Source organism: Dysidea avara, chromosome 7 (genome assembly GCF_963678975.1).
Source record: "Dysidea avara chromosome 7, odDysAvar1.4, whole genome shotgun sequence".
Taxonomy (NCBI): Eukaryota; Metazoa; Porifera; class Demospongiae; order Dictyoceratida; family Dysideidae; genus Dysidea; species Dysidea avara.
In genome coordinates this window covers 5,922,445-5,947,078 of record NC_089278.1, presented here as the reverse complement: position 1 = coordinate 5,947,078, position 24,634 = coordinate 5,922,445, and the positions used below count along the sequence as shown (strand labels likewise).

General features: G+C 38.7%; 6 protein-coding genes across 6 annotated transcripts in view; 3 read left to right on the top strand and 3 right to left on the bottom strand.

The window, feature by feature from the left end:
- Positions 1 to 1,970, top strand: part of LOC136261504 (mitochondrial 2-oxodicarboxylate carrier-like) — a 3,998-nt gene extending 2,028 nt beyond the window's left edge. Inside the window, exons 4-10 of the mRNA XM_066055512.1 lie at positions 98 to 164; positions 529 to 582; positions 636 to 743; positions 967 to 1,128; positions 1,176 to 1,357; positions 1,662 to 1,714; positions 1,762 to 1,970. Coding sequence (XP_065911584.1) covers positions 98 to 164; positions 529 to 582; positions 636 to 743; positions 967 to 1,128; positions 1,176 to 1,357; positions 1,662 to 1,714; positions 1,762 to 1,823 — 688 coding nt within the window. The 3' untranslated portion in view covers positions 1,824 to 1,970. The remainder of the gene's footprint in view (positions 1 to 97; positions 165 to 528; positions 583 to 635; positions 744 to 966; positions 1,129 to 1,175; positions 1,358 to 1,661; positions 1,715 to 1,761) is intronic.
- On the bottom strand, positions 1,761 to 3,593 carry LOC136261501 (zinc chaperone YciC-like). The gene has a single exon (XM_066055509.1). The coding sequence runs from the start codon at positions 3,506 to 3,508 to the stop codon at positions 1,994 to 1,996; it is 1,515 nt and encodes a 504-aa protein (XP_065911581.1). The 5' UTR covers positions 3,509 to 3,593; the 3' UTR covers positions 1,761 to 1,993.
- On the top strand, positions 3,566 to 4,511 carry LOC136261506 (cilia- and flagella-associated protein 119-like). Its single transcript, XM_066055514.1, has one exon. It carries the CDS (start codon positions 3,616 to 3,618, stop codon positions 4,432 to 4,434), a length of 819 nt encoding a protein of 272 aa, XP_065911586.1. The 5' UTR covers positions 3,566 to 3,615; the 3' UTR covers positions 4,435 to 4,511.
- Positions 4,463 to 17,610, bottom strand: LOC136261503 (rab GDP dissociation inhibitor beta-like). Its single transcript, XM_066055511.1, has 14 exons — positions 17,451 to 17,610; positions 16,887 to 16,994; positions 15,057 to 15,153; positions 13,674 to 13,811; positions 13,525 to 13,614; positions 6,653 to 6,758; positions 6,549 to 6,599; positions 5,528 to 5,608; positions 5,377 to 5,476; positions 5,263 to 5,331; positions 5,108 to 5,210; positions 4,912 to 5,056; positions 4,724 to 4,778; positions 4,463 to 4,674 (listed from the first exon to the last, which is right to left on the bottom strand). Exons 1-14 carry the CDS (start codon positions 17,493 to 17,495, stop codon positions 4,534 to 4,536), a joined length of 1,329 nt encoding a protein of 442 aa, XP_065911583.1. The 5' UTR covers positions 17,496 to 17,610; the 3' UTR covers positions 4,463 to 4,533.
- LOC136261509 (uncharacterized protein NKAPD1-like) lies at positions 17,562 to 21,166 on the top strand. The gene is made up of 6 exons (XM_066055516.1): positions 17,562 to 17,752; positions 17,810 to 17,886; positions 17,941 to 18,032; positions 19,219 to 19,326; positions 19,572 to 19,718; positions 20,944 to 21,166. Exons 2-6 carry the CDS (start codon positions 17,821 to 17,823, stop codon positions 21,038 to 21,040), a joined length of 510 nt encoding a protein of 169 aa, XP_065911588.1. The 5' UTR covers positions 17,562 to 17,752; positions 17,810 to 17,820; the 3' UTR covers positions 21,041 to 21,166.
- Positions 21,134 to 24,634, bottom strand: LOC136261499 (uncharacterized). The gene is made up of 12 exons (XM_066055508.1): positions 24,341 to 24,634; positions 23,992 to 24,094; positions 23,821 to 23,933; positions 23,677 to 23,762; positions 23,421 to 23,489; positions 23,179 to 23,333; positions 23,047 to 23,125; positions 22,878 to 22,992; positions 22,763 to 22,823; positions 22,437 to 22,707; positions 21,473 to 22,380; positions 21,134 to 21,357 (listed from the first exon to the last, which is right to left on the bottom strand). The coding sequence occupies exons 1-12, from the start codon at positions 24,586 to 24,588 to the stop codon at positions 21,244 to 21,246; spliced, it is 2,322 nt and encodes a 773-aa protein (XP_065911580.1). The 5' UTR covers positions 24,589 to 24,634; the 3' UTR covers positions 21,134 to 21,243.

The window sequence follows — 24,634 nt, the reverse complement described above, 5'->3', positions numbered from 1 at the left end:
ATAATAGATTCTTTACCGCTTAAAATTCAGCCGAGGTATTTTATGTGTAACGATATGGATGAAGACAAAATGTGCCAATCTCACCTTTTTACTACAGGGTTCTTTCTTACTACAAAGGGATTGTCCCTCCACTGATTACAGAGGCACCCAAGAGAGCAACCAAGGTATGAATTTAAATTACTGTTTCCATGTTGTGCTTGTTTTGATATAGTATTGTGTTTGTTATAATTTAAAACAAACTGACCTTGTGATCTGCTACCAGCAGTTATGTTATGTACTCAATGGCTAAAACCAGCTCCTCAACGGGCGTCACTATTCAATGGACTGAACTACTGGACTGGAATGGCATATTTTTGGAGTCCAGTCCACTGAATAGTCGCATCCCTCCTGAACTGGTGCTGCTTAAATATTTGCAGCACATGCATGTACTCATTTGATTAAGCACACAATACCCAAGGTCGGCCGCAGGGTTTACAAATCGACAATAAACCTCATGGACTATGTAACACTTGTGTATCTGTCCTCTAGTTTTTGACATTTGAACAATTTCACATATTGTTCAAGCAGGCCAACTTACCACAGGTACGTATGTACAGTAGTAGTCATATGGTGAACAATGTTGTGTGTGGTACTAGCCACTCTTGTTAGGTGGACTGGTATCTGGATTGGTTGAAGGGTTTATGATTTCACCATTTGAACGAGTAAAAGTCTATCTTCAGGTTCAGAGACACAGAATTTCACAAGTTAGTAACTGCTGTATTAGACCATATGAACCAACCACACTGTGGTACTAGTCCAAGTTACTGGGTCATGTTCAAATTTTTAAGAACTACTAAGGAGTTGAAGATTAAGTCTGAAAAGGCCTTATGCATGCAAAATAATAAAATAGAAGTCAACGAGAAGTTATGAATCATGAAAAGGAATTTTTCATATCCACATGTCAATGATGTCATCTACTTATCACAGCAACCAAGCACATGGTCTGCTGTCCGTACAATAGTCAGTCAGCATGGCATAGGGAGACATGGACTATTTAAAGGATTGCCCGCTACATTGTACCGAGATAGTTTATGGAACATGCTGTATTTTGGGATCTACCATCACGTTAGAAAATATATTGAATTACAAGTGAGCTAGTACTAGGGGTGTAGCCTAGTTATTAGATGTGTTTACAGGGTTACTCTGTACCAGTGGTAGGGAAATTCACATTGGGACTGACTGCAGGATTGTTAGCAACATCTTCTAATATGCCATTTGATGTGGCTAAGAGTAGAATCCAAGGACCACCTCCACCAGATAATCCTGGAAAGTACCGCTATACTTTGAGAACTATTATGACAATATTTCATGAAGAGGGGTAAGAAATTATATTTATCACCTGTGTATATGTACTGTGTCGTTTATGTATATCTTGACAGTGGCGTAAACTGACACTGATACCAGGGCCCAGTGCTAGATTATAACTAAATAGTGTTGGCTACACTGCTTCTCTGAACACTGTGACTGCTTTAGTTATTGACTGCTCTATTAGAGTATCTCGATCGTTCGTGTGTGCTGACACCCAGGCTCAGGCCTGGGTAGGCCCGGGTTTAGTTACGCCACTGTTGTGAACCAGTAACTGTAGTTAAGAGGTGGTTGAGTTGAAATCTTTTCCTCACTAGGTTTCGTGCATTGTACAAGGGATTAATACCAAAACTGATAAAGCTTGGACCAGGTAACATTTATCTGTACATAGCAGCTATGTGTACTTGTCTTCCATAGGTGGAGCAGTCATGTTCGTGGTGTATGAGCAAGTTTCATTATGGCTGATGAATTTCAACTAATAGACTATGTAGTTAATGCATGATATCATATACACATTTTGTACATATGTACCAGCCAGTAATGTTGTATTGTACATTCATGAATGCATCTAGCAAATTAATGAAGTCTTTATATAAAAATAATTCCAGCTGTAGCAATTCTTATACAAAAAGTTTTAGTACATGTTTAATCAGAATCCACACTTGCACAAGCCAACAGCACGGTAGAACTGAGAGATCACTTTATCAGCAATACTACGAACCTCCTGCCAGGTTGACTCCATCAGTTTCTGGTTAGTAATACTGTGTCTACATGCCATCATGCCACTAGGAAGCATCACCAATAGTACACTGGACTGACCACTGCAGCCATTCAACCTCTTAGCTAGTTCTGTGTTCATCCTGTTGAAGTTTATGCCATGGAGTTGTGCGGCTTCATTTTTAGTAACACCATACTCTATACAACCTAAGAGGCAGTAGTCAATGTAACTGGGTACCGAATCATCTGTTGACTCCGTTGGTATCATCTCAAACCGATCGTCACTGGAAACCAACTTCTGCATCTTGTCATACTCTTCCTTGGTAACAACTGGATCATCTGAGCAACTTCGACATTTGTTTAGTATACCCATTACCTGTTCAGGATCCAGTCCTCTTCCTATAGCAACCAGTTGAACTAAAGGTGCTCCCTGGAGACTTGATGTGGCACAGGGACTTAGTTCATATCTTTGTCGGCCGCTCATATGAAAATTATAAACGCAAGGCTTGTTCTCTTTAAAGAAGACAGTTCCCTTCATACGGGAAATGTTGGACAGAAAACCTGGACCTAAGAACTCTTGAAACTTAACTAGACTGAATGGGGTGGTAGACTCGTATACGACGGAGGAAAATTCATCTTCTTGCAAGTGGCGATCTGTAGCATTTTCTGTGGTCTTTGATCTATTCTTGGAGCTAGTGATTTCATTGACCCTATAGGAAGCCTCAACCACTTCATGAGATACAACCACTGATCCTGGTCTCACTTCTTCCACCTCCATTATGTGATGAAGGGAGATGGCACACCATTTGGTTGTGTAGACCTTAGCACCAGGGACGTAAGTAGCAATAAACTGTTTGGCCTTAACCATGTCTTCCTCTGACAGCAAATCTGCCTTGTTTAGCAACACAACGTCGGCACATTTCAGTTGACTATCGGCAGCAGCTGAGCTCATTCCACCAGTACCTTGTTCCATGAGTCCCTTGACCAGAGCATCTGTGTCTACCACTGTTACAACAACGTCCAATCGAACACGGTACATTTTCCCATACTCCTGTTCAAGCGTAGCAATGGTGTTTTGAGGATCAGTGACTCCACTGGTCTCTATCACCAAGTAGTTGATCTTGCCAATGTCAGCATCTTGCAGTAGTTTCCACACAGCGGTTTTAAATTCGCCTGCAATGGAGCAGCAGAGGCAGCCATTAGTAAGCTCCACCACCGAGTCATGCGATGGCATATCCTTCACTAGCTTGCTGTCTATGTTCACCTCCGCAAAATCGTTCACGGCTGCTGCTACTTTTAAGTTGCTTTTGTTGGTTAAAATGTGGCGAAGCAGAGTGGTCTTTCCTGCTCCCAAAAATCCAGTTACTAAAGTCACCGGAAGATGTTTGGCTTCTTTACCCCACGAAGCATTCTCTCTGTGAAGGTAGAGATTGACTCTGCTATCCATTTCAGTCTAGGATTTCTAACGCGAATTTCTAAGAAACAATGTGCCCCCTCTAATTTATACGGTAGGGCTGGGTCACGCGACTTTGTTACTTCCCCATAGCAACTAACATGGACGGCGACTTCAAGAAAGCTCTGGTTCATTGCTTGTGGATGGATTTGTCTTTTACAGACGTGGAACGTTTGATGTCATGTCAGACAGTGTTAGAGTTTCGGTCCAAATTAGCTCCATTTTTGGGCGTAGCAGAATACCAGCCCACAGACAAGCGCCTGCTGATCGAGTTGGATTTGTTTTATTACCTCATTCAGTTTGCGAAGACCAATGGATTCAACTACGACCAAATTTCAACGATTTTCTCCATAGTGAAAATCCTTCACAAAATGACCATTTCAACACCATGTGATAACTTCAAAGAAACCATAGATCATTTTTACACCCTTTTGCTGCACCACAGTGTGAACAGGCCTCCATACAGCATCGGAGTGTTTACAGTTGATCAAATAAAGTTGATAACAGAATATGTCCTAAGCACTTATTTCAAGCACTTCAAATTTTACAAATACGTTTACACCAAAAAGATACAGCTTGACATTACCATTCAATACCCTGGAGTTCCAGCAACTCCTGAACCCAAACAAGAAACTGAAGTAGTTGAGGCAGGACCAGCGAATGTTGACAATGGCACAGACAAGAACATTGACAGTGACACAGTTGATATGTCACACCAAACACTATCAGTAGACGAGGAAGCTGGTATGGGAGACAAAGAAAAAGAATTAAGCAAGATCATCAAATCTCATCTTAATGAACAGTTAGTACAACTCAAGACTAGCATCAATGAACAGCTCACAGCACACGATCAGAAGGTGTCACAGAAACTTCACAGTATGGAGTCAGCCTTAGGAAAATCTAAAACTAAGAAAAATTAGTACATGATGGTATGTAGCACAGGAACAATTCAATAAAAGTAAATACTATTAAAATGCTACAATTCAAAAAAAAGCACGAGTCTGATACACACATACAAGTTATGCACTTTCCACTTGGATTTGGGACTGCATTTTGGAGAAATCAAAATCTTCTCCGGTCACACGTTTATAGATATCTACCACATCATCACATGTGGTCTCAAAATGAGTAGTGGCATCGTATGAAGTTGAAATGAAGACCTGTTAATAATAAAATTACACAAAATGCTAGCACACAGGGCAGTGTTACCTTGCTGTCCAATCCATTATCGGTTGGCACGTATGTGTCACTGACAGATAAAAACCTACACAATATCAAAATTATACACTACAAGTGATAGGTATATAACTAGTGGCACAAAATATCCCAGAGAACATGCACAATCTATCTCCAAATACATATTACCACTACAGTGCAACAGCACATTAAATGATTACTTCTGTTCTATTGGTCCCAGTAGATCCAGTCCTGGCTTCAGCTCAGCTTCAGGATTAGCAGTCTCTACTGTAGTGCTAACAATGGCAATGTAATGCCCTTCAGAAGCGACGTTGTGAGCAAACGACACACACCCCACATAGATGTCTAAAAAGAATGGTAACTGAACGAGTAATCCTACAGTACAGACAATCATACCATAGGAACGCCCAACTTGGTTTTGTGGAATGATTATCTGGCAGGACTTGACATCTTTAGTACTGGGGATAGGATGCTTCAAGATGCAGATACAACGAACAACCTGCACAATTCACCATCACAACATATTCATACCAAATTTCACAATCACACACCTTTCCAGTTGACTTGACTTTATCCTTGAAGTAACTAGGATCACCTATTACACACTTCGTCTTGGCAACCTACAGCAACATGCAAAGCACTACACAATCTATTAAGCCACACACCTCTCCTCCCGACTTGACACCGACAACCTTTCCATTCTCATACACAATCTCATCTGCTGGCTTGTCCAACATGTATGTGCCTCCATAAATGGCACTCAGTCTAGAAGAGCAGTGCTGACATACACACCAACAGACAGTGGTATCAGTATACCTGGCAAATCCTTGTGGCAGCTCTCCAAGTCCATACAGTGGATACAAATAGGGACTCTTACCATAACGCTGAATTGACTCGCTGGAAGGACAAAACATGCAAACTAACCATACTTGATTGATGGTTTGTATGGTTAATGTACAAGTGTAAAATCTTGCATTAAAAAGCATTGTCAACAGGAAACATTGCTATGAAGCATTTTCTTTGTGCTGATTTGAAAAGGAACATTTTGACGTCACAATAAAAAACAAAAAAATAATGGTAGTCACAACCACAGAAATATTAAAAGTGACACTACTATTCATGGCAACTTACAAGTTACAGCCTTTTACCAACCTGGCTAAGTTACCATATAGCTGGTTATTTTCGAAGGGTTTTTAATTTCGGATGTTTCGAAGAGGCCCTTCTCTTCGAAAATAAATTCCCAAGTCCTGCTGTTCTTCAAAAATAAATTCTCACAAGTAAAAATAACGTGCTTTCACGTGATCGAACAACCCGTATTCGCTCGTGTATTCGTTACAAGTTTAAGCTCAGTATTATTATTAACAGTTGAACAATATCATTACCCAGGCATCAATAGTCAGTAAACTATCCAGAATGGCCATCGTTGGGAATCCATGCCATTTGCTGCTATACCCTGATCTAGCCAACGGTTGCCTCGCTAGTGGCTGCTAACTACTGTAATTACTCCACTTTATTATAACTCAATCTTCTTTCCAGTGTGAAAAAGTGGAGATTATTCCGTCCTCGATTCAATCAGTAAGGCGAACACATGTAAACTCTATGTATTTTTATAATTTGTGACACGAATTTCTATTTGCTTGAAATCCACCTGTACTTTGAAATATACATTCTTCGAAATTAAAACCTTCGAAATTCAGATTTCACTGTTCCTATGAAAATTTCTGGTTTGAAAATAACCAGCTATACGGTATTAGAGCTTGATTCAACACAAAGCATAATTAACTTACAATAAGTACTGCCTATCTGTTACAATATATTTAACACGGATATCACTTACCTGTATAACTGCATGCGTTTGAAGGTTTCTATACAAGGGGCATCCAGAAATCTGCAAACCAAGAAGCAGTCAGACGTGTACGCCACAAAAGAAACAGTACTTACTCATCATTCCTGTACACAGCAATGGCATGTCCAGTGAAACTGGCTGTGTTGTCATCCAAACCATGTTTCTTGAATACATCTCTCATGGGAGTCTTTGGATCAACACCTTCAATAAGTAATTCTGCTTAAGTGTGTGCACAAATGGTAGTGAATGAAGCACTGGGGCCCTGGGTATTATTGTTGCTATAGTAATGCATTTGACTTCTAGTTTTAGTTATAGCTGTAAGCAGTAAAAATATTTTAGTTAAAGTTTTACCATCTTCAATCTTCAATATACATTTTAGCTGTCAGATTTTTAGTTTCAGTTATAGGAATAATGGACTGTTTAGTTCAATACACAGTTACATACTTTACCCACCATGTTAGGTTCATGCAATAATGAATGTAGCTACTTAATATGACCCTTCCTTGAAGAACAAATGCACGTGATTTCAATACAAGAGCCTTTTCATGTTGAAATGCTTGAAAAAATTGCAGTACTGATATTTTCAGCAAAACACTTTTTAGCTACATTGGCAGAAAGTACATAACGTATACACTGTGGTTTTGAATAAGTATGTTGTTAGTACGATGATGTAATATGATGTAATACCCTACTCTTAGTTTTGTAATTAATAGCTAAGTACCTTTAAGTGCTAGCTAAGTACTTTAAGTACTATTTAATTTAATCCATTAACTGATACTGGGCCATATGGCAGTATGGCATCATAACTCACCCACAGAATAAATTTTTGCTTCATTATAACTTGTAAAATGCATTTCATAGCAAGATGTGCTAGTACTAAAGTGGACACGACAATAGAGGTCTCATTTCTGGGAATTACCATATCAGACTAGGATGTGTTTGTTATGTAATAGCATAAAGTTGTAAATAGGAAATGTATGGCTAATTACTAGAAACAAGCCCTCTACACCTCCCGACATGGCGGGACCTCAGCGTGGCTGTTGCTACCCGTTTAAACGCCCATGCGTTGCCAATGTTACAGGCGCGTGCTATGTATCGAAGTACTGGACTCAGCGAGTGGACTACAACTCATTGTTGCTGTTGTTGTGCCTCGACGGCTGCTTGTAAGCAAGTAATGTAGTGTTGATTACTACAAACAAGCCCATTACACCTCCCTCTAATTCAGTACGGCTGTTACTAGCCATTTAAATGCCCATGCGTTGCCAATGTTACAGGCGCGTAATTATCGTGTTTCGTATCGCCTCAGAGCGTGGTCTCTATTGGACATGACCGTGGCTCTACGAGATTTAGAGACCACGTTTTCAGCCAATCAAATTTCAGTATCAAACTTGTTGTAGTCTAATAGGCGAGTTAAATTGTTTGAGTTGAAAAGTATTATTTGATAATAAAGAAAGTGTTACATCAATGGAGACAGGCAAAGTCAACAGTCGGCTGCTTTATCCTGAACGTGGCATGGTGGATGCATGCACAACAGCAAAAAGGTGGCAAATCACGAGGAAACCAGCTGTGGAATGGATTGCACTGTAAGTAAATAGAATAGTGTAAAACATCTTTGTAAATAGTTGGTTGAGATTCCGTTGTTTGTTCAGGCTGTTGTTTTTACCTAAGTTTAGACTGATAACTTCGTTGCAGTTACTGGTATGTAAAAAAAAAGAACATAGTCGACCTCTTTAGTTTACAGGAGTATTTAGATTAGTAGAACGGCTAAGCAACAAATTTTGATGAAATCATTCACTTTGTGATAAAGTACCAAATTTTCTGTGAAAGTTGAGTAGGGTGTACTAAATCATTAGAGATACGGTGCCACGTTAAAATCATTGCCTTAGGGCATGTTCTGAAACTTTAAACCAACCCATTTCTAGCTGGCCAAGAAACCATACAAATGCAGTCAAAATCTTTGTTTTTGCCTAAAAGGCATCAAATTTAACAGTTTAATCTTCAAAATGTGGTCTGTTTTAAAACACTTCTAATGGAGCCAATATTTCAGTATTAAAAGTACAGGTATGATCCAATAGAAATAATATATTGTACATACGCAAAGTTTCAGTATATTTACAATCGAGCCAGTTCAGAGCACTTTTATGGTTTCCCCAATACATTTTCTATTGATTTTACTTGTCAGGTTCTTTGAGCGTGATATGATTGGTAATTTTAATGGCACCATATCTAATATGAAATAGTATGAATTACACAAATTTTGTACCAATTTTGGCACTTTTATCAAAAAGTGAATGATTTTCACTTAGCTGCTCTACTAGATAGATAGATATTAATTAGATATTAAATAGTTCTGTATATTGGATGGTTAGTATGACAAATGACGCAATTAAGCCAGTGCCATCAATGGATTAAGTGCCTTTAAGCAGTTAAGTGCTTTTAAGTAGTTTTGTTAATTTTAGGTAGCAAATACTTTTGATGTTACTTGCAGACATTAAAGCAATATTTTTTAGTTTAAATCATACAGTATGATAGACTGTATAGTAGGGATCACAAAGGTTTGGGTATAGCCCATTAAAAAATATCACCTAAAACCAGCCTCACTTTTCCCTGATGACGGTGAAGCAGTAAAACTAAGCCCAAACAAGCCTTCAGATCAACCCAAAATGCTTTCAACAAGTTGCTATAAATTTTTTTAAAATTATTAAATGGAATTTTCTAGTGGCTGCCCTTCATTTTCGTTTGAGCATACCATCATTTTCGATTCACGCACACAGGACACCCCCCCCCCCCCGTTCACCTCATTATTTCTGGTAGCTTACAACGCTATATACACTATTTTTAGCTGTTTTACACCATTATGAAACGCATTTATAATGTTCTTCAGGAATTTGCTTCAACCGTTTCAAGCTGGCACAAATAAACCACCTCAAAGTAACAGCTTACCTACCAGGAAGGTCAATACTGGTCAGCTTACCTACTATTAATTTACTGATAACCGAACCTGAATATACACATGGTGACAGAAGTGAGATAGCAGCAATTCAGTTACAAACTCCAAATTGTTTTGGTTGGCCACGCTGGAGAAAACGATTCGAACAATTTTGCATAGGATCAGGACTCAGCTCCCAGTCAGAAGAAAGAACACACTTTTCTATTGTCTTGGTGAAGATGGCAAAGATGTTCTCATTTCTACAGGGATTTCAGACAAGGATGGAAAGAAGTATGCCTGAGTCTTGGCAAAGTTTGACAGTTTTGTCCAACCATGAAAAAACACATCATATTTGAAGAGCATGCTTTAAGTACTAGATGACAGTAAGCAGACGGGGAAACAACTGAGCAATTTATTGTGGCATTGTGCAGCCTCACCAGCACATGCAACTATGGATCCCTTCATGACAAAATAAGAGACTGTCTTGCAGTAGGAATTAGGGAAAGCACATTATCTGAGTGGCTATAACTTGACCCAGAGATAACAATAAAAAAGCAGTAAGGAACAGCAGATAGCTTTGAAAGGGACTGCACCACCGGAGGATGCTCTAAGAGGACAAGCCACAAATAGTCGCACACCACATCAATCACTTCAGGTCCTACACGAGAAATGGCCAGGGCACCTAGCAGCGCATATGATGTGGTAAACCAACCCATCCATGTGACAGGTGCCAAGCACAAGAAGCAACATGCTAGAGGTGTAATCGCAAAAGACATTATAGCTCTCAGTGCTTATTGAAGACTGTCATTACAGTTAATATGATCTTTCATCAACAGTGAAGAAAACTATGGTACTACACCACATTGAAGCTATTGGAACATCTCAAAGGACAGCCTGGTCAGTAAAGCTCAACAATGAATAGCATGAAGTAACCTTAAAGACTGAAACTGGAGCAGAGGTAACTGTCATTTTTGAAAAAGATCTACCAAGACTCAATCTTACAGAAGCCAAGCAAACTCCTGCAAGTCCCAGGACAGCACCCACTTCCCATGGCGGGACAAATCCAGACAACATTACACCATGGCCAAAATTCCTCTTTGTGGTCAAAATCTTAAGAACAACCTGTTAGGCCTGTCAGCTATTACTGCTTTACACCTGGCAGCACAGCTGGATTCTACCTATGCGGCCATAATTTAAAACTCCTCCCCATCTGCATTGTAAGCGCTTGGAAGAGCCATACACAATCAAACTTCAGCATAATGCAGTCTCATTCACCCCGAACACTCCAAGAACCATTCCATATCCCTCACTTGGTAAAATCCAATTATCAAGATGGAGGCGCAAGAAGTAATCTCAAAAGTCAACCAACCAACACTAAGAAGTCTGAAGCTATCAGAATTTGTGTGGACCTCAAGCGCCTAAACCAGAATGTACTCCAAGATATACAAAAGTTGATAACACTCTTATCCAACTCTGGTTTTAGTATTTGGTTCCAAGAAAACAGACCATGACAAGAGGTTGGACGAGGTGCTGAAACAAACTACTACTGCAGGAGTCACTGGCCAAAACCAACTGAAATTTCTTGGTCATGTCATTGACAAACACAGCATCGCAGCAGACCCAGACAAGATTTCTGCAATACAACAGATGAAGGCTTCCACCAATGTGGCAGAAGCCACTATTTCTGAACCTTTGCAGGACAAGAGTTATTAGCAACAGGGCCCATGATAGATTATCAATTTGTTCTTCGTCTTCACCTTCAACTCTAGAACTTCCATTGCCATGTGTATTAACCCTTAAACCTGCAAAGAACTTTTGTGGAATGCGTGTTTACACAATATGGGCATGCATGGCAATGGTAAATTAATTCTTATAGCCTAAAACAACACAATGTTCAAAAGCCTGTTCACTGGGCTACTTGGAGAAGCTTAAATGAACACTGTAGCTACAGCAGCTTACTTGTTATGAAGCAATGAACAACACAGCAAGTTGCGTCTCTGTGTTTTAAAATTCTTGCGACATCTTTAATTTCGATGTGGATGAGTCATATATGGCCTGATAGAAAAATTTATGGCAAAACGAACGGAACTTGTTGGAAGTTTACCACTATTGAGTTATGGATCATTTTATAAAGGGTTTGCGTGTTTCCTTGCCAAAAAAATATTTACATGGTTAGTTTTGGTCTCATTGTTTAGCATTAGGGGAAAACCCTTGGTATCATTGAAATCCTTGTTACATCACAAGTAGAATGACGTAAATTTCATAGCCATAGGATGAATGCTTCTAAAGTTACAGTGCTTTGTGCAAGGCATGCATATTTGGGCCAGTTTTCTGGCCTGTGCAGGTTTAAGGGTTAACCTCGCTTGTCATGCACCATGATGTTAGGGTCAGCATGTGATAACTCAATTGTGTACAGAATATGGATTCCTATGAAACTTCGAGTACTCAAAGACATCATAGCTTCTGGTACTCGATTTGGTCACGAATATTCAGATATTTGTTTCAATTCATTTTGAAACGCTAGACTTGTTGGACCTGCTGTTGCAGCAGGTGATCAACATTTTAACAACACCTATGTATAATAGATGAGCACCTTCACAAATTCTCAGTTAGGTACATCATCAATGCATGAACATTTAAAGGGATGCTATTACACTGCATTTAGTAAAGCTACTATGCCATCTACAAGTAAGCAAACCAAGCTGGATAGTTTTACTTGCAGCATTGTGTGTTCTCAGACCCATTCTAGAGACCGTGTAGCTGGTGCTATCATTAAAGACTTACGGCCAATAAATTTTGTAGATGGGGAAGGATTTCAGCATCTCACGAGCCCTTTGTTGAACCAGGCTACATCTGCAACTTTACAAAACTGATTGAACTCAAATACGAGGAAGCTGTAACCAAAGTTCAACAAACTCTTTAAAGCAGATAATTATACATTTATCACTTCTGATATGTGGACCAGCCTTTGCCAATGATAGCTTAAAACTACCCGCTTTATTTCAGGCGAGTGGAAAATAGAATCAGTTTGTTTTGGCACAATAGCAGTATCTGAGTGGTGAAAACAATTCATCATGGGTTGAGGAAAATTTAGCATTAGTACACAAATAGGTTGTCAGCTTTGTTCATGACAATTTTGTTCATGCTAAAAATATTGACAGAGAAAAATATGAGTGGTCAAGTGAAAGTTGTGCAGGTCACGATTTGCAACTATCTGGTCTGGTCTGGAGGTGCACAAAATTTATCAAGTGCTTAGTGCTATTCTTGAGCACTTCAAAGAGTAAACTTGCTAATACAAATATCACCTGACCAAGATACACTACAGGTAGTTCAAGATGTACAAATGTGTCATCAGAGCACGGATATCATGCTCCTTAATGATCTAGCTGCAATCAGCTGCATTTTTTTGTTGTAGAAAACAAGACATGGCAACCATACTCTTAACCTATTGCATAGCACACTCGAGATAAGCAAGGAGACAGAGATACTCTAATAAAGCAGTCACAGTCACATGTGTATGTGATAGCTTTAAAAAGTTAGATAATTGCACTACTGTGCAATAAAACACAAGCAAAAAACCGCCATGAATATATTACTCTAAATGTGTTTGCGTTGATTTCTCCACTGTAGAAAGCAACCTACTAAAAGGAAAATGATTTTAGTCTGGGTCAAAAATCAGCCTGGATTAGCTGACAAAAATTAGTATTCTCCAGACCATTTTAGCAACCTATTTGGTTCAGCCAGTAAAAAATGGTCCAAGGACAATACATCTACTGAGTTAGCTAAAAGATAACATCAAGAATTACAATTTTTTGATAGCAAGTTGGGAACACATCACGGGGAAGAAAACTACACAGCACTGTAGAGGTGCATTAGCATTTAAAAGGTGTGTTAGCACCAATGTTTTAAGATGTGAGACAAAGAATTTCAGTCATAGCCAATGGAAATGAGGCCACACCGTACTCTTTAGAAAAGCCAGCTAGGTGCAATCCTAAACATGCATGTTGACATCTACACAGTCATACATGCACACAATACCTTTCTGAGTTTTAGGGTCATTTTCATCATAGCCATTTACATATGTCAAAAAGTTCTTAAATCTTCTTTTCTCCAGCAACCCCATCAAACCTGTAAAAGGTACAATAACATAAAAAATGCTGCATACACCAGCCACAATAGTTACATACTTGAAGCCAGTGCTTCTGATTCAGTGCTGGGAACTTTGTGTATCTTTCCACCTTTACTGTACACAAAACTTCCCTCCACTGATTTAAATTCCAAGTAACGTGTCACTCCAGAGTGTATCAACAACTTGACTAGTGCACCTGTATGGAGTTAAGAGTGTACAACCACTAGTGGTGTGAAATTTTCACTACAATGTCAATAGAAATATACTTCAGAAGGCTCCAACATAATTATGCACTATTCACTATTATGTTCATAATTCACTGGCAATAATCCCCTGAGTCATTTGGAAATGATAGGATAATATCTTGAGTCTACAGAACAGGGCTATATGTTCTATGCTGCACAACACTGAACCTTTGCTCTAATATATTAGCACAACTTGTGCTGTAATATAAAATGTCTACTGAGGCCACTTCAACTAAATCTTTTGTTTCTCGGGCCCGACCGACCCTATATTTTTCAGCATAAAATAATTATGTTAATCACGTGATCACCTTGTAAAGAGTGATAATGCCACAAAGTAGTTGCAAATTTATCTTTAAGCTCTCAAAAAGTAAGTAACACTAAATATCTCAACATATAGCTTCCTACTCACAAGTGATACAGCAACCGTAATGTAGCTTAGCCACCGTTTGACTCGCAATATCATTCTTCAACTAGCAAAATAGCCTATTTTTATTTTTATTTTACCGACCTACCGACCTTTATTTGGCTGAATTTCGCCCGAGAAACAAAAGATTTAGTTGAAGTGGCCTGACTGTTATTAAATTGTAAGGCAACATACTAGCTCTATGTGTGTACAAGGGTGTATGTGTATAGTATTGTATGCTATTGATTGTATCTTATAAACATCAATCTTTTATCTGTTAGCCTGCATCTCTCAGATTGAAATATTTTCTGTAGAATAGTGAAAAGTCTTTCAGCTGGCATAAAAAAAGCCAGCACATGCAAAAGTTGGTTTGCTAGTTTAGCCAACAGGGAATAATTAGTTCCAGAACTTAAGTGGATCCTTCTCTTGTGGTAAGCATGGTGACAGTAAATATTCTTCGACCATTGAAGTGTAAAATTTATTAGAGGATACTGTCTCATCTACCTAATTATTAAAAAAAGTCATTTTCTTGGATGGGGGCTCTGACTCCTGGTATTCAAATGACATCACTTATGATCAAAGGTTCATTTGATTTTATAATCTTAATTTTAGTAAAAGTATTTAAATACATTAGGAGAGTATTTAATTACAAATACATCCAGTTTCTAAACTACAAATACAATTACTCAAAATTTGTGAATTAAATACAAATACTCATGTATTTGACCCCAAGTCTGAGTAGAAATACATCTCACTCACTCACTCTCACATACGCACACATGACACAGCATACCGTTAGCCATCAAAAACTTGGGAATGAGATCAACATTCCAATCCCTGCCTCTCCCCAAAGTCTCTGGGGCTTTTCCTTTACCAAAATGTTCATACAACTACACAAAAAGAAATTACATCATCAGTTGGTGCACCACATTTATAATACATTCACACTGAGCTGACTCATGGATGGAGTTCACTGGGGCTCAGTAGATATTGTGATAGTGTTTCATGTTAGTTTCAAAGTAATGTACTATATTTTGAAAGTCCCTTGATAAGTATGCAAAACAGTATTTTTCCCACTATTTTTCCAAGAAATCTACATAACTTTTAAGTGTCCTACAAACCTTCAGCACTTGTGCTGTAAAGCATTAATAAATAAAACAAAATAAAAAAGTTTACATGAAGTGCTATCACTGAGTTCCAGTGAAATCCATTGTTCACTGGTTTTGTACTGAGATTATTGAGACTTGCGTGAAATACCAAGTGTAATTTAATAAATAATGGCACACAACACATGTTCTATCTTTTCCAATTTCCACCATACATTTCACAAGAGTGCATGTCTGATGTGCTTTAGTTTTCAAATCAGTAGTGAAGCCAAACCACACAATGTCTGCTCTTCACTGTTATGATTAATTATCCAGATAGCTGAAATGTAATTTCTCTTTAGAAAAAAAGCCTTTTAATATGATTTCTAAGGAATCACCTCAATGTGAACATACAGTACTATAGCATTAGCGGATTTGTATAATTATCTGTGTTTTCATATTCATCCTGTGAGTTTTACACAGGGGAAAATGTCATACATACGCTAGTGCTGAGCGGTTTTGATATTTCATAGACGGTACGGTATTGTCAACTTGATATTGTGGTATGACTAAATTATTTGCATACTTGATGCTATTTTAGACCTGCAGTGCTAGATTTAGGCACAGAAATAACCCTAAAAATTTCAGTTAACGACAGAATTGTGTTGAAAGCCAATTGCAGTATATTTACTGCAGTACATATCCATTCATATGTGCTGTAAGTAGACTTCTTCACACAGGATATGTTATTTTAGCTACTAAAAGACTTGTGTTTTCGAATTCACGGTATTTGCGGTAGTTAAAAGGACAGTATCAAAAACAGATACCGCGGTTTAACTAAAATATTGTCATATTGCTCAGCACTAACATACACATACAGTGGTAATCCCTTCAATAGAGTTGTAGCTAGGTCCTTGCATGACTATAACACATGGACCAATATGCAGTGGAGATTTTTAGATTGGGTACCTTCCTATAAAACAAATCTGCCACCTTTTACCAGTTTACGACCTGCAGTTATTTTCCCTGCCAAGATGACATGTGACACACAAAAACCAATCACTGGCACAATAAAAACACTATGACCAAGTACATTAAGGCCTTGTATGAGAAGAGGCGGCAGCCACAATTAAAGAATTGCAAAAATTTCGTGAATTATGAAATCCAAGAATTCAAATAAATTAATCATGCAACTAAAAACCTATTGGTTAAATAATATAGTAATACGGGTAATTCCAGATGAGTTAGCTAGCTGCATGGCACCTAGTTTTTAAAAGTAGCACAACATCAACTTGTTTCTATCAGTATACATGGGTTTGCCCTATGGTTTACCCTATACCCCTTCCCCCTCCAGTGTCATAATACCTAATCTTTCATAAGTATGGTTGTAATTTCTATGAAATAACTTCACTTCCAGTCATGTCTACACACACAACTATAATGATGTGACGGCAAAGAAACTAAAAACAGAAAGTAGTTGAAACAAAGTAATTTTCAACTTGTGACTTTAACACAAACATGACTACATTGACACTTACCTGATCAATCGGAGTCATTGAAGCACTGTCCCCGCCATAGTACTTGTTCCTATCCATGTGAAGTACCTTCTTCCCAGCAACAGACAACAGCCCACTGAGAATACATTCCTACAAAACAATAGAGTGTACATTAGTTGCCAATTATGAATGAAACATGGAATAAAACAAAAAGCCAAATCGGTGGTATGCATATTGGTAATCATTCATTACAGCACAATTTCTAGTGGAAAGCCCCCAAAGGTTACACTAAAATCTGATAATTTGCGGTATGTTAAATCCTGTTCTCAGATAATCGTAAACACAAGTTACGTTTTAAGACAACGAATAATTAATCACAACGATTGATAGACTCTTTAGTAGCGTGCACGTTTCCACAAACATATTCTAATTAACGACCATTATGTAAACGTCATGATGTGCAGCACAAGACTTACAATCACAACACTCATGCCGAAAACTCATCGAACGTTTATAAATGCTAGCAGGAATAGATTGACTTAGCGTGCACACGTGTATGCAAACACCAATGAGCGCTCGAGGCACCAATCATTTAATTGTGCTTACCTTCAGTCCTGTTCCTAAAACGATAACATCGTATTCCTCATCCATGGCTTCTGGTTTCAGATAGCACTTTTAAACACACAAAGTCAAGGCGTAAACCAAACAAGATGACAGATCGAGTGGCGTGCTACAGAAATCCGGATATTCTCCGGTGACGTATTCATTGCTACCATAAAAGGCGAAGTAAGAGACATGCAAGGAGATGACAAAACGAGGCGGTCGTGACGCTGCTAAATAAGGATAGGTATTAACTGAAGAATTTGTGTAATTGCAGGTCGTACAGTTACATCGGCTTATACAATCAGGTTAGAAGCGCAGGCGCTTATATAAAGGGAACATATTATGCATGCAAACACATTCAGGATCAGCAAAAATGAAGAAATCTATTGACAAACTGTTGCTTTACAATCACATGAGGCATGCAAATGCTCACAATAAGGTATGCCATGGTTTTATGACTTGTATTACGTGTTAACTGGCTAGTATGTTGTAGGTAAAAGAAGAGCAGGAAATGTGGAAAGCTAGAGAAAGTGAACTAGCTGCTGATAGAAATGCTGATATGAGAAAGCATTCTCCTATAGTAAGGTGTGTGTTGTGTGTATGTCTTACACGTTCATGTACATGCGTTGTGAGGCAGCACATGCCAAGTGTGGTTGGAGCTAGAATTGGCCTGAGGTACCAGGTTTGATTCCTGTTGCTGATGTTGGACAAGAAGTCTTGCTCACATTGCTCCAGCCACCCAACCATTTAAATGGGGACCTGATGTAGTGTGCGTGCGTGTGTGTGTGCGTGCGTGCTATATAGCAGTATGCTATGATGCCAAAAACACTTGGTAGATTTACTTTTAAGTAGTTATTTCAACAGGGAGACAAGCAGCTGTGCCCTGAATAAACATACATAAAGTACAAGTTAAATAATTCATCTTAATGATCTTTCTTTGCTTAATCAAGCTGTTCCAAATGGTTGTTGTGTTAATGTTGATTTGAAAGTTTATGTAATGGGGATTGCATGTTACACAAATAATTGTTGACACTAGTAAGTTTGCTCATTATACAATAATGCTTACTGCGATTGGAAATCGAACGTAGGATTCATGTTTCGGTTACTTTGGTACATCTTACTACAAATCAGGGCAGTTCTACAGGATAAATCGGATAGGTTGTGGCTGGAATCCATGCTTTTAGTGTGTAAGTTAGTTTAAGTACTCATAGTTTGAAAAGATACAAGCCCACGTTTTGTCAAGTCTGCCCAGCGCTTATGGCCAACATGGTTACAACACCAAAGTTTGCAACCAGCAGACACATTTTACCTAAAACAACTCCATTAGTGTGTTATACAACCTCGTAGCAAAGTAGTTTAAGTGAAATTTGTATAGAAAGCGAAAGGCTGTAACCTAACATTGGAGATTTGAAGATTTGTACACAAACAATGACATAGACCATCTAATACCAGTAAATAATAATTATTGTACCTATGGTTTGCTATCCTGAGCACAAGTATGAATCACAGACTTGATACTTCCTTACCTCCTCCATCTTGCTAGAAATGGCTAGTATCAAGAGTCCATAATAAGATTATTATGGACTCTTGCTAGTATTACATAAGTCACCATTAGCTAAGCATTTATGAATACAGTTTCCTAGGTTCTCCCTTAAGGAGTCTAGCAATGAGACTTCTATAGTTTTCCTTGTGTGTGTTTGTTTGTTAAACATCACCACTTGTTAACCTCGTTTGTGTCATGTTGTTACTTTGCACACATGCTTGTTGTTAGGGGTCGTTTGGTGAGTGATGCTATGGATTCTCCAGACCAATCTTCTTCCCCAAGTTCCACTTACTGGAGTAGACAGTTAATGAAGGAAGAAGAGAGTGACCCTTGCAGGTACATGCAGTATCCATAACGTACAGGCATTACTTATTGTATTAAGGGCTTCCCTAAAGAGCAGTAGAGCGATGCAACACTGTTCTACTTTACTCTAAATTCTTTTGATGTGGTAAAAAGAATGTATATAATTAACAAATTGACTTTGATATTGGTAGCAAATTGACAGTTTTATCGCTCTACTTTATTTTGCTGGGGGGAAGCTCTGTGTACTTTGAATGTGTCTGTGTCATATGGCTTGTTAGGTGGGGTCATGGTGGATACAAAGAGCTGTATCCAGAAGAGTTTGCTAGTACTGGAGGAGATGATACAAGTGATAGCAGCCCCAGTGACACCAGTGTTCATCGTAAGAAGCGAAAGAGAAAGAGATCGCCACCACCGTCACCGTCAAGGTGTGTATAACAGCAACAGTGTACTGTTGGTCATTGTGCATGTGCAGTTGGTGGGTTTACTACAGGTGGTAGTTTATTTATACATACATTAGCTACTGTGTCATTGATTAGAGGAAATCTGTACTGCCAGAGTTTTAAGCACAATGAAAATGTTAACAAATTTTTGCTCCACTTTATAATCACTTTTTGTGGTTAATTAAACTTTTTACGCTATCACTAATAAGGATAGGAAATGTTTTATAATCTGCATATAATGGCTGAGGAATCCACATTTGTCCACTGCCACATTTGTTACTACTGTGGGGTAATTCAGATCATAGGTGGTGAACATTGGGGGAGGGGAATAGCCTTCTTCCCTAGTTGATTCTTGTAACAAGATGGAGAACTCTTATAGAGCAGTCAACTACTCTAATAGAACATTCATATCCTTGTAGCATGTTATCTCAGAGATTCTGGAGCTTGAAAATTTTCTTGTGCTCAGAATGGCATCCATGTCTGTTGGATTCTTCAAACTCTACACTGCATAACATTATATTACCAAAAATTGCCTTCCTCTTCTTCCCTCCCCCTAATTCATTCACTCTATTATACCAAGAGTTCATAATATATACTGAGGAGAGTATCCTACTCTCATATACCCCTGTAGAAGGGCGTATTGTGAAATTATGACGTAGCACTTCTGAGTTTGCCCATTTTTCTTTGTATAATTAATGATGTCATTAGTTGAACATGATATCGATTGAGCGTACGCCTAACAACGTCGCTAGCAACCAAATTAACTCCAGCTCTAAGCGTTTCTCACCAAACTACAATCGTTTCTTCATGGGTTAAGACTGCTTCGTAGGCATTTCTTGCTAGGTCATTCGCGAATACGGCTATCCTGAGCGTCGTGAGTGTGAAATGGTGCTAACAATTCTAGCACTTTTATGGCTGCTCGTGCATCACAAACCACAACATCTTGTTGCTATGTCATAACTTCACAATACACCCTTCTACTGGGGTATATGAGAGTAGGATACTCTCTTCAGTATATATATTATGAACTCTTGATTATATGTACTCCAGCCATGTTTATTATACCCCACAGAGATGTCTGGGGGGAACCCCCCATCACCTTCTACTTATCCATATCAGTTTCAATACCATGAAGTATTGCATTGACCTTTTGTTGTATAGTTTTACATACATCGTATCAATGTGTTTATGTGTTCTTTTACTCTTCCAGGAAATCAAAGAAGCACAAAAAGCATAAACATTCATCAAATGCTATTCATAAATCCAAGCACAAACCAAAGCGCAAATCGAAGAAAGAAAGGAAATAAACATGAAAATTGTATTTTGTGTAATGGAAAGTCTGTAGTGGTGAACCATACTACAGTCTTGTATGTGCTCTATATAATTTGATTGTTCAAAGACACAGTAAAAAAAATATTGTAAAAATCTGCTCACACATGTATACTCACACAGGCAATATCATATATATACAACTAGTGCATGTGTTTGTGCTAATGTTCATGGTTAGAATTTAGTTGTTTTTGTGTTGTCGTGCTGCAAAAGCTTTTCTTAGCTCATCACCTGCTCCACTTTGCTCATCGTCCATAGGTGTGATGAATCCACCATACTGCTTCCTGCTTGCTTGCTGTATAATAAAAGAAGAAAGAAAATGAACTTTTATTGCATGTTGTATGACACAAACCTAACAACATTTGTGTGTAAAGCTATCATTATTATGGTATTGTGTTGTGGTGTCCTACCTTTAGTCCAAATTTGCCAGGAGACGCTGGAGGCTTGGATTGAGCAACTTTGATCAGAGGTGTGTTTGCTGCTGTTGATATGGCAGTGTCATCTTCATCTGGCTCTTCACTTGGTTTATCTGCTGTGTTTGTTGTTTGATCTTTCTCTGCACTTGTCTGATCTTTCTCTGTGCCTGTCTGATCTGGCTCATTGCTAGCTTGGTCTGGTTCTTTGCTTGCTTGGTCTGTAGCTGTCTCTTGTTGGGTAGCAGATGCTTCTTTCTCAGCTTCATCAGTCGGAGCTACTTCGTCAGTAGGAGAAGACTTAGCTTCTTCAGTAGCCTTGTCCTCAGTGGCTGGTATGTTGTCATTGATGGGAGTCTGTATATCTGTAGCCTTAGCATCATCTTTCTCATCACTGGGTTTGTTGCTCTCATCATCATTGGGTTTGTCATCATTGTCATACATCCTCGGAGGTACTTCAATGCCATCATCAGGCTCTTCCTCATCAAAGAATTCATTGACTACTGCTGTTACATTGTCAGTGTCTCCTTTTGACTCCATTCTTTTTTGTGATTTTCTTTTGACAACTTCGGGATCAGGCTGAGCATACAGTGAGTCAGTGTTCTTTATTTCCTCTTCAAGGTTGGTCCCACTTCCTGTTTCAAGTAAAGGATTGATGTTGATGTTGGGTTTGAATAATGTCAGGCTCTCATCTTGTGAATTTGCACCGCCAACATTTGATGTTATGGTTTCCTTGATGGATTTTGATGTTTTTCGTGATTGTCGTTTAGAGGTATAGTCTTGCGCGGTAGGACTGGAAATGGCACTTGGTTTAACTGCATTTTCATCAAATAGGCCAATTTCCTCCTTGTTCCATTCCAGTAGCTTTTCGTTGGATGGTTCATTTACTTCTTTTATGGGTTTATCTAAAGGAAACACAACCACATTTTACCCTAATAGTGTACGTAACATAATGGTCTACCTTTGTCAAGCCGTGCGGTTGTTGTCACTTCATCATATCCTGATAGGTCAACTGAATCATACCCTTTGGTGTCGTCATCATTGTCTTTGTCATCATCCTTATCTTTATCTTCTGGATCAGTTTCCTTCTGCATGTCTTTGAGATCATAAATTTTCATTTTGGATGGTTTTTCTTCGGTGCGAGTAGGACTGGTGGCAGCATATCTCATCACAAAATCTGCTGTGTCTGCATGTGGACCCTGGCTCGCTAATGCATAAGGTGTAAATCCATCCTACAAAAATATATTATGCTTGCTGATTAATACAGTGTGAAATATAGATGACTACCTTATTTGCTGCATGAATGTCAGCTCCATTGTCAAGTAAAATCTTAAGAATTTCTGTGTGCCTGAGAATTAAAGTAGCTGAATTCCATCATACACAGCAGTATAGAACTACATACCCATTGTCTGCAGCATCATGTGCAGGCGTGTCTCCATTGTTGTCTTGAATGAGTGCAATGGTCCCAGTGAGGTCATTGTTTATCAGCCAGCGAATGATCTCTTCATGTCCAGCAGCTACACACATGTAAGATGGTAAGATGATATCTCACTCAACTGATTATGACTTACAAGCAGAAAAGTGTAGTGGGGTACTCCCATCAGGAGTTTGATCAAATGTTGCAGACTTCCCAAGGCTGCTTGTGATGTACTATAGTTTTTAGAGAGACATGTGCAAGATGGTAAAATTCCTATATAGTTAACCTGTATTATTTCCAGGTGACCGTTTTGTGAGGCAGCATGTATAGGACTCATTCCATCATGGCTTCGGCTGCCCAAATCACACTTTCCCTTCTGATGCAAGTATTGCAGGGCAGTGAAATGTCCTTCTTGAGCAGCAAAGAAAATTGGTGTTGTTACTAAAATGAAACAAAATATACATGAAGTACAACTACTGTGCATGTTTGAGTGTACAAGTTCTTTATAAACCAATGCATATAACTCACAATCTTTTGCTACAAGTTGTAGCACTTTCTTACTCTTGTTATAAATCAGTTTCAGTGCATCCACATTTCCTACAAGTACATCACAACAAACAGTTTATATCCTTATCCATTATGTACATATATACATATATACTGCACAATTAAACATGTGGTCGTATTCATAGGTTCAGTAGCAGGTAAGAGGCTCAGATACTTGTTAATGGCCAGACCAATTGTGTCAGTGTAGCATGAATATCTAGTTGCCTAACAGACTGACCGACAGATGCAGCAACATGTGCAGCATTCACTCCACTCTCATTTACTGATCCAATGGCTTTGTTCCCAAGTTTAGTGATCAGATACCTGTGTATATCATGGTGAAATAGGAACTGTGGCTCTGCAGGGGAAGACATGACTATACCTCACAATATGGTTGTGATGGCGAATAATAGCCAAATGCAAGGCTGTGAAACAGCTGTCGTCCAAGCATGTTGAAATGAAATCTTTCAAGTTGACATCATGTGACACCAGGACCTGCAGTGTGTAGAACACAATAGCTTACACTGTTATAGTTTGTACCATCATGGTATACCTCTATTGTTTTCATGCTTCCTTGTGCAGCTGCAACATGAAACACAGTTTCACCCTTTTTAGCCCTTGAGGTGGGATCAATATCGGTGTGGTCCAACAGCCACCTATAATAATAAATTATTACATGTATGTGTGCAGAACTAAGCTAGTCAATACTGACAATGGATTAGTATAATATTATGCAGGTATATATCTGTAAAGCATTAATACAATACAATACAATACAATACAATACAATACAATACAATACAATACAATACAATACAATACAATACAATACGCATACAGTGAGTGGCACCGCCTCATAAACTGAATTCTTAATTCAAAGTACAGAGTGACTACACACATACTTTGCAGTTTTGGGGTCATCTTTTCGTGCAGCCAAATGAAGTGGATTTGATCCATAGGAGTCTTCAAGAGGCACACCCACCTCACTGAACTCGAGGAATATCGCCGCTAGGGCGTCCACATCTCCTTTGAATGCGGCCTTGTGAGCGGGAAGATCAACCTCACGGTATTCTTCGGGGAAAGGTATCTCCTTGTCTTTAAGGAGTTTCACCCCTTTCTTGTTTAGGCGACAGTACACCAAAGTGTCCATTTCGACCGCACCTTGAGCCGCACCCAAATTTAAGGTTTACCACGCA